This window comes from Apodemus sylvaticus, chromosome 5 (assembly GCF_947179515.1).
Source record: "Apodemus sylvaticus chromosome 5, mApoSyl1.1, whole genome shotgun sequence".
NCBI lineage: Eukaryota > Metazoa > Chordata > Mammalia > Rodentia > Muridae > Apodemus > Apodemus sylvaticus.
The window spans coordinates 113449803-113464357 of record NC_067476.1 but is presented as its reverse complement, the minus strand read 5'-3'; the positions used below and the strand labels follow the sequence as shown (position 1 = coordinate 113464357).

The 14555-nt window shown below is 48.1% G+C and overlaps 1 protein-coding gene across 2 annotated transcripts; it reads right to left on the bottom strand.

The window, feature by feature from the left end:
- Nucleotides 1-753: 753 nt before the first annotated feature.
- Nucleotides 754-14325, bottom strand: Itpa (inosine triphosphatase). 2 transcript variants are annotated; one of them, XM_052183641.1, is made up of 9 exons: nt 14204-14325; nt 13385-13471; nt 11513-11570; nt 11358-11422; nt 10792-10865; nt 8371-8402; nt 6629-6744; nt 2604-2680; nt 754-950 (listed from the first exon to the last, which is right to left on the bottom strand). In XM_052183641.1, the coding sequence occupies exons 1-9, from the start codon at nt 14267-14269 to the stop codon at nt 842-844; spliced, it is 684 nt and encodes a 227-aa protein (XP_052039601.1). In that variant the 5' UTR covers nt 14270-14325; the 3' UTR covers nt 754-841. The 2 variants fall into 2 exon arrangements, with proteins under 2 accessions (XP_052039601.1, XP_052039602.1); XM_052183642.1 differs by lacking the exon at nt 13385-13471 and having other exon boundaries at nt 14204-14324.
- Between the last annotated feature and the right edge of the window lie 230 nt (nt 14326-14555).

The following is a 14555-nucleotide window of genomic DNA, read 5'->3' as shown; positions in this document are numbered from 1 at the left end:
AAGAAAGGCTACAGCAATGGCAAGAGATGCTCAAGGGCCTTGGCAGAGCTGAGGGTGTGGGTGTACAGAATGCCTCGAATGCAGGACACTCTTGAGTTTGCCCATTGTACTGGGAAAACAAAATCAGAAATAGAAGCTAAAAGGAATTCCACCTTAGACTTGAGCTGGCAGATCAAGGCTGAACGCTAGAGGATGAGAGTGGTACGCCTGTGCATAGATGCAGAGTGTGGACCTACATTTAATTCTGCATTGGGGGTATGCAAGCAGGTGAGCATCCGATACAGCACTACCCCTCCAATCACTGGTCAAGATGGTTTTCCACCAGTCAAAGGAAACTCACAAGACAGACAGGGCTCAAAACAGACATACCATTTATTTTGGAAACAAATGACCTCCAGAATTTACATTTGCTACATTCTAAAATCAAAACTTGTGTGTTTCTTTTCCAAACTCTCAACCAGATAAGAAGTGCAAACACCCCGAATTTTCTCAGGATACCAGAGCCAGAGGCCGCAAGAACTGGTCTTACTATGTAGCTCTGGCTGTGCAAGAATTCACTATGTAAACCAGGCTGGCCCCAAACTCATAAAAATCTGTGTGCCTTTGCTTCCCAAATCCTGGGATTAAAACTGTGCACTACCATGCCTGGCCAAAGGCAATTCTTGAATCCGAAGGGGCAAGCGTTTAGTTTCAACTGACCCGGAGTTCCCCTATGCAGAGCCAACTGCTGTTCCAGAAGTGGCAGCTGAAGCTGCCTGGATCCCTGGCAGAGGGACACCCAGAGGATCCATGCAGGAGGGCCTGCCTCCTGGGGAGTTGTGCACTAGCCCTGCCCATGGCCCTAGTGGTCGCCAGACCCAGCAGACACACTAAAGTACTCTTGCAGCTTGTGCAAGGCCCGGAACCGATGAGAAATGGTGTTCTTCTCAGACTTCGGCATCTCTGCATACCTAACAGGAAAGAGAAGCAGCTCAGAAAATAGGAAGCCCAGATAATGGGAGGACAGGTACTCAAATGCCACCCTGGAGCCCCAATTCAATTATTTTTTATCCAATTTTTAAAATTTATTCTTCTGTTATAAATTACATCCCTACTGAAGTTTCCCCTCACCCCTCTCCTCCCAGTCATTCCCCCATCCACCCCTAAATCCACTCTTTCAGAACAGGGTAGGCCTCCCAGGGATATCAACCAAACACGGTATATCAAGTTTCAGTAAGATGAGGTATATCCCCTTGTATTAAGGCTGGACGAGGCAACCCAATAGGAGGAAAAAGGTCCCAAAAGCAGGCAAGAGTTTGAGACAACCCCACCCCCACTGTTAGGGATCTCACAAGAACATCAAGGTACACAACCCTAACATATATGCACAGACCTAGCTCAGACCCATACATAATCTATATGTGTTGCTTCAGTTTCTGTGAGCCCCTACAAACCCTGGTTAGTTGATTCTGTGTTTTTCCTTGTGGTGTCCCTGTCCACTCTGGCTCCTACAATTAATCCCCTCCCCTTCCTGCAACGGAGCTCAAATCTTGATGATTCTATTTGTGGAGGTGGGGGGATTCCACTGAAGGCAAAAACTATATCCAGAGCCTGTGAACAGACAAAGGGCAGACAGATCCCAGCACACCATGTTTGAGCCCAAGCAAATGGCTTTTCCCCAGGAGAACGCTAGGAAAGCAGTGGGCCACCAGCTGACCATCACCTTAAGTCAGACAGTTTAGATTCACAGTAACGGCTGGGAGGGAAGCTGAATTCGCTCTACTGTGTCCTAAGTTCTTAAGAAGCTGGGGGCAAGAATGAGGTACGCATTTATGGGAAGCAATAGAGCCTGACTGATCAAACAGCAGCCTCTGAGCACTTGGAGGACACTGCCACAGAGGTGAGAGGTCACGCCCTGCCTTTAGGCTTCTGGATTACCTACCATTGGCTATGGTAATGACAACTAAATAAACGGTGCTGCAGAGATGCTCAGTGATTGAGATGGTTCGAATGGTCACAGCCAGCTGTAAACCATGAACATAAGATAAGCAGAATAAAAATTAACTCAGTTTCTCGTTGAACTAGATTCCAAGTGCTCTGTGACCATCCATCATAGGACACTCCTCACACCCAAGGACATGCCGACCAGGGCTGATGCTGTATTCTTGGCCCTGTGAGGTGCTGGCAAGGGAGCCACAGTCTGGGAAGCCTGGTCCTATTATAGCCATGTACAAATATGTGTAAGTAAGAGGGTGCAGTTAATGTGAAGTGGTAAGAACATGTTCTACTCTATGGGTTTCATGTGTCTATCCAGAGCTACAAAGGTGTGCATTCTCCCAGCCCAGATGGAGCAAGTGTCATCCCATAAAACACATCTTTTATACATCTTGATAGGCAGGGCCAGAGAATGAGAGCCAATCAGCCACAACATGGGGGCCAGGAGCAGAACCTGGGATGACTGCCCTGCCATGGACAAGGTGACCTGGATTCCTTGTGTCCACTCCAGCAGAAACGGCTTCAGCTGGAAGAGAGGAGTCTGCCTCACCCATACCCACGTGACTGCACACAGGCAAAGTACCCCGCCCCCAAGCCTATGAACCAGAGAAGAAACGTGGGTTTCTTACGTTTGCTCATATCCGTCAGGCTGAAAGCAGGGATCCCAGCCAAAGTCCCGGCTGCCTCGAGGAGCCACAATTTGTCCCTGGAAGAGGGAAGGCAAGTGAGTAACTGGAGATGCACTAGAGTCAGTTTCTCTAGTCTGTGAATCTAAATAAACCTCAATTACTCAAATGTAGTTCCACAGCGCCTATAAATGTGTTAGACACCCCACTAAGGTATAGAGCAGTAACTGGGCATGATGGGACAAGCCTGTAATCAGAGCACTCGGGAAGCAGAGGCAGGAGTCACCAGGCTAGTCAGGACTACATGGCAACTCTGTCTTGCCAGGCGGTGGTGGCGCACGCCTTTAATCCCAGCACTTGGGAGGCAGAGGCAGGCAGAGTTCTGAGTTCGAGACCAGCCTAGTGTACAGAGTGAGTTCCAGGATAACCAGGGCTACACAGAGAAATCCTGTCTCAAAAACAAACAGATAAACAGACAAAAATCAGAAAAAGTCAGGCATGATGGCACACACCTTTAATCCAAGCACTCAGGAGGCAGACAGATCTTTGTGAGTTCAAGGACAGCCTGGTCCACAGAGTGAGCCCAGGACAGCCAGGACTACACAAAGAAACGCTATATCAAAAAATAAAAAAACCCAAGATGGAAGGATGCAGAGGCAGAGGGCTTTCTATGAGTTCAAAGTTAGCCTGGTTTACATAGTGAAAACATGCAAAGAACCAAAGCCACAAAATGGAGAGCAGCCGACCGAGGCTGTCCCCAGCACCCACAGCTAGCTTCCTGTGTGCACACACTCAAACCAAGGATGCAGAGCAGGCCTGTGAAGAGGAGCTCTGCGTTGGAGTGTCGCCCCAACAGCACTGGGGTCACCCTCTCTCTACAGTTTTGATAACCTGTGACCTCACTGAAGAAAAGTAGAGCCAACCTCAAAAATTTGACAAAAACCTTGTAGTCTGGCAAGACGGCTCAGCAGGGACAGTTAAACAAGTTAACAGCTTGCTGCATAAACTATCTGCTTTCACTCCTTAGATCCAACCAAGTCCCAAAAGTCAACCTCTGACCTCCACAGATGCAACATGGCATGCATGGGACATAGACACACACTACATACACACAGTAACAAATAAAAATTTTTAGAAAATCTGCTAACAGGAAGGAAAGGGTCCTGAACTGTGTATGGTATTTCTCAAACTAGAAAGGAGCAGAGGAGGTAGCTAAGAGACACAGGACTCACCTAGCATGCATAAGGCCCTAGGCTCTTGCACCTGGGAAGTAGAGACCACAAGTTCTAGGCTATCCTCAGCACTTAGGTTGAGAATAGCCTGAGCTACAAGTGACTGCCTATAAGAAAGTACTCCCACCTATAAATGAGAGCCTGGAGGCGGCAGCGAACAGAAGGGGCAAGATGACCTCAGGGCCAGCAGGGCACGCTGGCACACACAGAAGGGACAAGATGACCTCAGGGCCAGCAGGGCACGCTGGCACACACCTGCACTCTCAGCATTCAGGGACAGACAGGCAGATCTCTGTGAATCCAAGGCCAGCCTGTCTACAGAGCAAGTTCCAGGTCTGCTAGGGCTACACAGAGAGACTGTTGAAGAAGGGGGCGAGCACACAAATTCAAACATGAAAATGTCACAAAGATGACAGACCAGTGTTATGGAATGCCAGCTTATCAAGTAAAAGTCTGGCCTGGATCAGGGAAGAAGTTCAGGGTGGAGCACTAGGTTGGCATGAGACCCCAGCAGTGGCAGCACCCCAACTAGCACAGACAAGGCAAAGTAACCCAGAGCATGGTGGCACACTCCTGAACCTCAGGTCCCAGGCTGAGGCAGGGGTACGCCAAGTTCAAAGCCAGCCTGGGCTACATGGTGAGTCTGTGACTGGCACGGGCAACAGCAAATCTGTTTCAAAACAAAAACCAGGAAGAACGGCTGGGAATATAGCTCAATGGTAGAGTGTGTGCCTACCATGTAGAGTATTTGGCTTCATATCCCAGTACCTGTAGGTCCAGGGGAGAGGAGAGAGCACAGGACAGTGACAAGGAAGGTCATAAATAATGGAGATTAAGCCCATAAGTGAGCGCCAAGTTACACAGCAACAAGAAGAAATTGTGCTTTTTCTAGTGGGAAGCTATGTGAGTGAGGCCGTGAGCCTTCCCTACACTTGTCAGCGTTCTCAGCCTGAGGTCACAGCACACCAGACTTACCTCCTACAACAGATGCTATAGGCCAGCAGCTATCACAAGGACAGTGCTGTTCGTGAGCCACTGTGGACAACGCGCCAAGCACACCAAAGGCAATGAGCAAGAATAGAACGAGGATGGGGAATCAAGGCCACGCCCAGGAGTTGGGAGCCGGTTAAGCAGTGAAGTGCTCAGGCAGCCAAAGCTGGAACAGAGATCAGAAGGGACGCCCGCGCTGGCCGCTCCTGCAGAGAACCTAGGTTTGGTTTTCAGTAGCCACAGGGCAGATTCCAACCCTCTCTAAGCCTAAGTGTAGTTCCAGAGAATTGAAGCTCTCCCTGGCTTCCATGGGCACCAAGTTACACATGTGGTGAACAGATCAAAAATATCCATATGCATAAAATAAAAATAAATAATGGTAAAGTAGTTACACTTGTAGAAGTATTAAGTAATGGCAGCTGCTAGGAGCTAGGTGAAGAAGGAAAGGGATGTGTTCATTGGGTACTGTCAGACATGTTTTGTTTTGTAAGACAAAAACATTCTGCAGACCCAGTAGATGCAAATACACTTAATACTACTGTACACTGAACAATAGTTAAGACGGATTTGTCAGGACTGGAGAGATGACTCAGTGGTTAAGTACACTGGCTGACCTTCTAAAGACCAGAGTTCAGGTCCCAGAACCATCTGACAGCTCACATTATCTGTAACTCCAGGGGACGTGATGCCTCTGTCCTCCTTGGGTACCGGAACACATCTGCACATAACTATAAGCAGACACACAGGCCTACACACAGTTAAAAGAAAAAGATTGCTTTGTGTTCTCTGTGTGCTTTCTTGTGTTAACACTATCCAGAATTTTAACCTAATAGAGTAATAGAAAGTGTCTATACAGTCCCAACTGGGGAACTAGGTTTTATCTTAGCTGAAGGGACGTGTAGCAAACTAGAAGGCAGACAGGGCACTGGCCTGACTAGCTCTACTGGTGGTCTGGTGGATCCCAAGAAAAGCAACTATGCCTAAGGTTTGGTGGGCAACCCTGGGGTTGCTGAATGGCCATTTAGCCAAGACATGAGCTTAAGGGAGAAACTGGAACTCCGGGCTGGAGAAGGAGCTCAGTGGGAGAACATTTGCACAGCACGGAAAGTCTCTGACCTCTACCTCCGACTCCACAGAACTTTAAAATGCTATGTGAACAAAAAAGTTCAGAAAGAGTCTCATGGTGGTGGTGCACACCTTTGATCCCAGCACTCTCAGGAGGCAGAGGCAGGCAGGTATCTGAGTTGAAGGCCAGCCTGGTCTACAGAGTGAGTTCCAGGGCACTGAGGCCTACATAATGTAGATCTTGCCTCAAAGCAAAAATAGTGGGGACAAGTATTGCAGAGTGGGCAACATGACACAGGACTATAACCCCTACTTGGAGGTAAAGGTAGTAGGGTCTGAAGTTCAGGGTCCGCCTCCGTCACAAGTTCAAGGCCAACCTGAAACATGAGAGACTCTACACCTGAATGGGGAGGAGACTGGCCCTGGCAGAGGAACAAGGCAGTCTCGGCAGCTGGCCTGATGCTTTGGCTTTGAGAACAGTTAGTTACCTTCCGTTTACGCATCTGCATCATACCAGGACCCACAATGGCAAGATCCAAATATATAAGGTTAAGGGTCAAATATGTTTGAGGACTAACATTTTTCTAATTGTGGTGTCTAAGTTTGTCTCACTTCGAGCACAGTACACAAAAAGCTGCTAACTCTAGTGTCTTCTTGTTTTGTTCCTGAAGAAGACCATGAGCCACTTGCTAAGCCACGGCATCCTGTGGAGACCCGCAGCACTGTCAGGTGGGTACGCACCGAGGTCTGGCCTCTGAACAGGAGCACTGGCTGGCTTGGGTCCCCGGTGCTGAGAGCGAATGTGCAGAGTGCATAGGCTGACTTGTCTTCAAAGCCGGCCAGGAGCTGGTGGAGACCTGCAGGCACATAGTGAGTTTGGTGAATCTGTGCTGTCCAGTCCCCAGCCTTACCCCAGAAACCCAAGGGTGTGGAGGGATTCTCCAAACTCGATTGTGTTGGGAGGCTGAGGCTGAAAAGGCTGCATTCTGGTCCTTAAGGGGAGCTGAAGCCCCTCTTCAGCTCTGACACAAACTAAAATAGGTTCTTTGCTGAGATCAGGGTCTCATACAGTACAGCTTGGCCTTGAACACGCTTTGTAACCCAGGCTCTATTGGAACATAAGATCCTCGGCCACAACCCTGTGAATGCTGGGAGTGCAGGTCTGCATCACGACACTTGGGTTACCCGGCACAAGGGAAGGAATCTAGAACTTCGTATCTGTTAGGCCAGCCTTCTGATAGCAGAGCTGCATCCCAAGCCTCTGATATTGAGACCAGGCTGTCAGGTAGTCCAGACTACTCTTTAACTTATCTTATGCCTTGAGGATGATCTCTAGTTCGGATCCTCCTATTTACAGCTCTTAGGATGCACCTTAGAGTACCATGCCTGGCTCTACTTTTGTTTTAAGAACAATTTCCTGCTTTGGGCTGGTGTGAAATGTGAGAGCGTCCTCAGCACAGGCATGCGCCTCTAGACTTTGCTAACATAAGATTGTTCCAAAGAACAAAATGGTTTTGTTTGTTTACAATTTATTTATTATATGTAAGTACACATACATTGTACACTGTTCTGTCTTCAGACACCAGAAGAAGGCATCAGATCTTGTTATGGATGGTTGTGGGCCACCATGTAGTTGCTGGGATTTGAACTCAGGACCTTTGGAAGAGCAGTCGGTGCTCTTAACCGCTGAGCCATCTATCCAGTCCTATAGTTTTGTTTTGTTTGGGTTTTTTTTTTTTTTTGAGACAGGGTTTCTCTGTATAGCCCTGGCTGTCCTGCAACTCACTCTGTAGACCAGGCTGGCCTTGAACTCAGAAATCCGCCTGCCTCTGCCTCCCAAGTGCTGGGATTACAGGCGTGCACCACCACTGCCTGGCAGTTTTGTTCTTAAGAATTTATTTATATTTATGTATATAAGTGTTTTGGAGATATATATATACACTCGTGCCCACAGAGGCCAGAAGATGCCAGACTGTCTGAAATTAAAGTTATGAGCAGTTGTAAGCTGCCTTGTGAGTGCTGGGAACAGAACCCATGTCCTCTGCAAAAGCAGCAAGTGCACTTAACTACTGAGCCACCTCTCCAGCCTGTTTGTTTTTGTCTTTGTTTTTGGTTTGTTTGTTTTTGTTTTTGAGATTTCAGGATGCACTCCTGAGTGAGAAGATATAGACTCCTGGATTGAAGGCAAGGCTACACCACCACTGAAGCAAAGAACCACAAGCAGTCATTAATGTCAAATCGCTTGATAGCCAGCACCAACTAAAGCCCCTTCGTCCCTCCAATTCAAAGCTTGTGTCACCTATCGCAGCCCTCTATCTCAGTGCTTTCTGGAGCACAAGGAAGAATGAGCTACCAGTGTGCAAACACAGACGAAAGTGGAGGTTGACGGCAGGGCCAAAAGCAACTGAGTAAGTGCCAAGTGGGGCCTACTCCCAGATTCAATCCCAACAGACCTGGGAAGAAACAAAGGGACACATACATACCTTCAGGCTTCAGCTTCTGCAGGAACCATTTTCTGCAAAAGAAAGAATGGAGAGTCAGGTACCAAGAGCAGAATCTTCCTCTCACCTGCTCTGCCCTACACCCGCAAGGGATCAGAGTTCCCAGATGACAGAGAAGTGAAAAAGCATGTCTCGACTCAAAACTAAGAAAGTATCCAAAGGCTGGGAGTCTACTCAGCAGTACATACAGGGAAGGAGAAGTGAGGGGAGGGCACGGGGCTGGAGGGGAGTCAGGGAAACGGAAGGGAAGGCAAGAGATGGAGAGAAAAGGGAATCTAATAAGAAAAAATAGAGCCAGACAAGCAGCCCACAGGAGGCTCAATAGACAAAGGACAAAGGACAAAGGACGGCGAGATCCCCAGTGGGGGCTAGAAAAACACCTAGGCTGAAGCAGGAAGACAAGGTCTGGGAAAGCCTGGGCTGCACAGCAAGTTTCAGGCCAGAAGGGGCTAGCATGAGGCATACTCTCAAGAAAACAAACTAGGCCAAATCAAACAAGCAAGTGGTAACATTTCACACTCCCTAAACTGCACAATCCTGGAGTCCCAGTGGTGCTGGTGAGGCTGTGGAGCATGCGGACGCATCAAGCATGTGCACTGCAGCTCTGGCAAACAGGCAGTAAGCAATTTGTTTGGTTTTTTTTTGTTTGTTTGTTTTTTTGGATTTGGTTTTTTTGAGACAGGGTTTCTCTGTGTAGCCCTGGCTGTCCTGGAACTCACTCGGTAGACCAGGCTGGCCTCGAACTCAGAAATCCGCCTGCCTCTGCCTCCCAGAGTGCTGGGATTACAGGCGTGAGCCACCGCCCAGCCAGTAAGCAGTTTTTATGTTAAGCTTTACTCTCTCTTTATTTTTCAAGAAAGGATGTCATATCATTTCTGAAATGGGCAGATACCCCTTTTCAATCTCACTTACATAACCACATTCTCATAATTAAAGAAAAGTCTGGGGGGGGGTGGGCTGGAGAGATGGCTCAGCAGTTAAAAGCACCAACTGCTCTTCTGAAGGTCCTGAGTTCAAATCCCAGCAACCACATGGTGGCTCACAGCCATCTGTAATGAAATCTGTCACCCTCTTCTGATATTTGAAGACAGTTACAGTATACTTATACATGTAATAATAAATAAATCTTTAAAAAAATGTGTTAAGATTTGGCTGCAGGAAGGCTGTAAAGCATTTAAAAAAAAAAACCAACCAAACAAACAAACAAAAAAAACCCTCTGTCTCTCTGCTTGCTTGCTTGGTTTATGACAGGATCTCATGTAGTCTAGACTGGCCCAGAACTCCCTCTGTAGCCCAGGGTGACTTAGAACTTTTGACCCACTTGTCTCTCATCTTGCATGTGCTAGAGAGTTTTAGGTATGCACAACCACACCTGCTCACCAGGTAAGTACTGCAGTGCTAGGGGTTGAACTCTGAGCTTTACTCCACAGTAAAGGCAACTTACATCCTCACCCACCCCCGCTACCCTTTTATTACTTTATGTATAACAGTGTTTTGCCTACATACATGTACATGCATATGTAGAGGGCAGAAAAGGATGTTAGAATACTTAGAAAAAGGGGCTACAGATGGGTGTGAGCCACCCTGTGGGTGATAGGAATTAAACCCAGGTCCTCTACAAGAGCAGCCAGTGCCCTGAAAAGCTGAGCCTTCTCTCCAGCCCCTCTTTAAGATTTACTTTTGTTTATGTGCATGTATACATATCTATGTGGCTGTATGTGCATATATATGTACAGATACCCGTGGAGGCCAGGAGAGGGTGTTGGGTCTCTTGGAGCTGGAGTTTCAGGAGTTTATAAGCTGGATGCAGAGGCTGGCCTCTAAACTCCAGTCCTCATGATTGGCCAACAAGCACTCCTTAGGACTGAGCTATCTCTCCAGACAGGTTCTCACTGTGTAGCTATAACTGGTTTGGAACTCACTCTGCAGACCAGGTTGGCCTCAAACTCATAAACAGCTGCCTGTCTCTTGCCTCTTAGGTGCTGGGATCACAGGTATGCGCCAGTACACCCAGCTCTTTTTCTTTTCTTGTTTTTAAGATTTATGCTATTTTTAAGTGTGTGTGTGTGTGTGTGTGAGAGAGAGAGAGAGAGAGAGAGAGAGAGAGAGAGAGAGAGAGAGAGAGAGAATGCACAGCTGCCTAAGAAAGCCAGAAGCACCGGCTCCCATGAAGTTACAGGCTGCAATTGTAAGCTGCTTGATGCAGGGCTAAGACTCACACCTGGGCCAGTGGAAGAGCAGCAAGAATTCCCAACCACTGAGCCATTTCTCCAGCCCTATCCTTGGCAGTCTTGATCCTTCCTTGGCGAGTAAATGGCCTATAATATCAGGTAACCAATCATTTCACTATTCTGGTAGTTTTACGGATCCTTCAGGGGTAAAGGAGAGCGTAGCAGTACTCACATGTAGGGGCCAGGCAGTCCCCCGAGGGCATTGAAGCACAGACAGGTATCCTCTACCAGTACCGGGCCCTGCACCTGTAACACAAACACAATTCTGAGTCACTCAGGCTGGGGCCTAGGCGGCAGCTAGGTGAAGGTGAGATCTGCAGTTTTAAGTCTATCAAGAGCCATACGACTCAGCTTTGTCTGTCTTCAGTTTAGAGGTGTGGCCATCAGAGCACTGGAAAGGTATTTTTTGCTCAACGAAGAGCAATGAAGTTCCGGAAATCAGCTAGGGAGGCTAACTCTCCTACCGTGCTCCTTCCCAGTTCTGTAAACTGTGTGAGCACAGGGGTGTGGGGTGTGGGTGGCTATGTGGAAGGAAAATGTATGGCTGGAATGTATGGATGTAGGGATCAGAAAGGTGAGAGTTGGAACAGATGAGGCAGTGTCCCAAGCCACCACTGAAGCAGTCTAGTTAGGCAAGCCATAACTACTTTTTTCTCTGCCTGTTCCCACAAGGTACAGGCCCCAGGAGCCGTGAGAGGACAGGAAGGTGAAGAGCGGGGATCCACAAAGGCTAAGTACCTGTCGAGCTGCCTCCTTACACTTCTGTATGGAAATCTCATCCGGTTCTCCCTGGTACTCAGGCACTTATCAGGGAAACAGACAGACAGAGTCAGGACACAGGGAGACAGACAAATCAAACCACTTTAAAAAAATGAAACAAAACAGAAACTTACGGTCAATTTTCTGGGCTACCAAAGTACATGGAAACTTATCTCCTAGAATCTGAGTGACCTGTTCCAAAATAAAATACATTTTGTCACACCACTTGCTAACAATTTCCCATCAATTCCCGGTTACTCTGTGAGGTGTCGCTCACCTTTCTCATCAGAGAGCGTCCCTATTAGTCCTCTGACCCGTAAGCCTCCCCTAAACTTGGAGAGGCCCCTGGACGAGCATGCCCTCTCCCCGCTCCATCCCTCCCGGCCTCTGGCTGGTCTTTCCCTTGCCCGCCCTGTTATCTAGAATGCCTTCCCCCTCAGTGCTCTAAAAAAGGTGCTCGTCCTCCTCGTCCAGAATTCTTTACCAAGGCAAGAACAGCCGCAGCACAGAAACTGCTCTGTCCTTCCGTAACCCCTAGTTGACACTCACCGCTTGCCACCTCACAGCAGCCAGCCAGGCTGACCAGAAGCTCCTATGACCGACCTTTCTGCTTTCTCTACCTGTATAGCACTGGCTGGCCTGGGACTCGCTGGGTAGCACTGGCTCACCTGCAAGTCACAATGAAGCTCTGGCTGGCCTGGACAATTTCCTGCCTTTGCTATTTATCCCTCAACTCAGTGCTAGTATTACAGGAACGTGCCACCCTGCCTAGCTTTCTAGTCATTTTAAAACCTATTAAAATTAGGGGCTGGGGTTGGTGAGATGGCTCAGCGGGTAAGAGCATTGACTGCTCTTCCAAAGGTTGTGAGTTCAAATCCCAGCAACCATGGTGGCTCACAACCATCCATAATGAGATCTGACACCCTCTTCTGGTGTGTCTCAAGACAGCTACAGGGTACTTACACAGAATAATAAATAAATTATAAAATCAATCAATCAACCAACTAATCAATCAATCAGGGGCTAGAGTGGGTGAGCTACCAGGTGTGCAAAGCTTTTGTTCTGAAAATAGCTTTTTAAAATGATATAGTTTATTTTCTTTGTATTTCTGTGGTGTTAGGCATATAACCTATACCACTTTGCCCCTCAGTCCACTCCCAACACACACACACACACACACATTTTTATGAGACCAGCTTTTACCATGTAACTCAAAGTCCTCCTATTTCAGCTTCCAGAATGCTAAAATTAGAAACATGTACCAAGTCCCGCTCTTTCTGTTCATTAGACCATTATTTCTATTTCAAGGCCAGCCAAGGCTATACACCAAGAACCTATCTTGGAAGGAAAGGAGGGAGGCGAGCCACCCACATGGTGCAGCAGGTAAAAAGCATTTACTGTATTCACAATCCTGAGCTTGTCAAGCAAGCCATGGTGCAAGAAGAGAACCAACTCCTAAGTTATTCTGGCCTCATGTCCCCCTCCCCAACACGTGCACATAATTAATTTTTTTTTCTTTTTAAGGGCAGGGAGGTGGAAGGAAACTTCTGAGTATCTAAACAGGAGAGTGCTGCAACTCACACCTGTCATTCCAAATCCTTGTCCCTAGGCAGGTTAAAGGGGGAAGATCACAAGTTCGAGGCCAGCTCAGGTACAGAGTCCCTAGTTCAAAAAATGGGGGAGGAGGAGACATGGGGCTGGAGAGATAGCTCAGTGGCTAGGGATACCTGTTGCTCTTACAGAGGACCCCAATTTGGTTCCTAATACCCACAGAGTGGCTCACAACCATCTGTAACTCCAGGCTCAGCGGATCCAATCTCTCCTGGTCTCCACAGGCACTGCATTCATAGACATATATGCAAATTCATAAAGTAAGTAATTTTTTAACTGGGGTTGTTGTGCTGTGCTGTGGTGATGACTCTATGGGAAGAACACTTGCAATACAAGCACTGTGCCCTGAGTTCTGGTCCCCTGCACCACATAAAAGTCTGGGATAGTCATGCTACCTGTAATCTCAGCACTGGAGGAGGCAGAGACAGGATTGCTTGAGCTGCCCACCCCACCAAATAGCACACTCTAGGTTTACTGAGATTCTGTCAAGAGAGAATAGGAAGACAACAATTGGTTGTAAATCGTGAGTTAGATCCAACTGTCAGAAGGAAATTAAATAAGGTCTCTGGGTCTTTGTTCTAAAAGCTGTAGCATGTAAAGTTTTTTTACTAATTTGCCACATTTCTCTTTTGTTAACACCTGCCTTTTGTTATACTGTGGTCAGCCATGATTCTTATGTGAGGTATTACACATCTCAGATATGGAAGGGTAGATGGAACTATTCAGTTTGGATCAACTCCCGCCCCCACCCCCACCCCCACACCGCCTTTACTTTTGAGGAGGGGAGGTGTCCGAACTCAGGTTTGAAATCCACGCCTTAAGGGGTAATCTATCTCTGTCACAGATGCCACGACTCCAGCTCCCATAGCCCGCCGCTGGCTTTACCGGCTCATCTAAAAACACGTGAGGTGGAGCATGCGTGCAGACCCAGATTTTGGAAGACAGGAGGGTCAAGAGAATAAAGTCAATCCTAGCTACATAGCAGGGTCAGGCTAGCCTGGACTACATGAGCCATTAACTCCAAAATAATAATTATATTAAAAAAATCCGCTGGCCCTCAAGGTGCCACACTCCACGGCGGTCTCTCCCCAAGCCCAGTCGCCGAGGGTACAACTCCCCACGTTTCCCGCTTTCTCTCCCGCGCTTCCCTGGTGAGGAAAGCCCGAAGCCCAATCTCCACCCGCCTCCGAGAAAGTATCCACACCCCACAACACCTCCTCCAGCTTCTTTGCGTTTCCTGTCACAAACACGATCTTCTTCCCAACCAAAGACGCAGCCATTGCTAGCGAGGGTTACAGTCCAGAGTGCCCGGAAACCCTTTGCCGAAAGGCACTTCCGGCTGCAGGCGGAAGTAGGTAGCTCGGTTTCCGGCTCTATCTGAAACCCGAAGCTTCTCTCGGACCGCTGCTGCCAGCCACCGGGAGGTGGCGTCCGCGCCAGAAGAGCATCCGGCAGCAAATGCTGCCTGAGGCGCTAGGGACGCGCTGAGGGGTGGAGACGACTCTCTGCGTGGATCTTCTGCTATGCTCCTCCTGCAGTCAAGAAGCTGCGCCCTGACCAATTGCA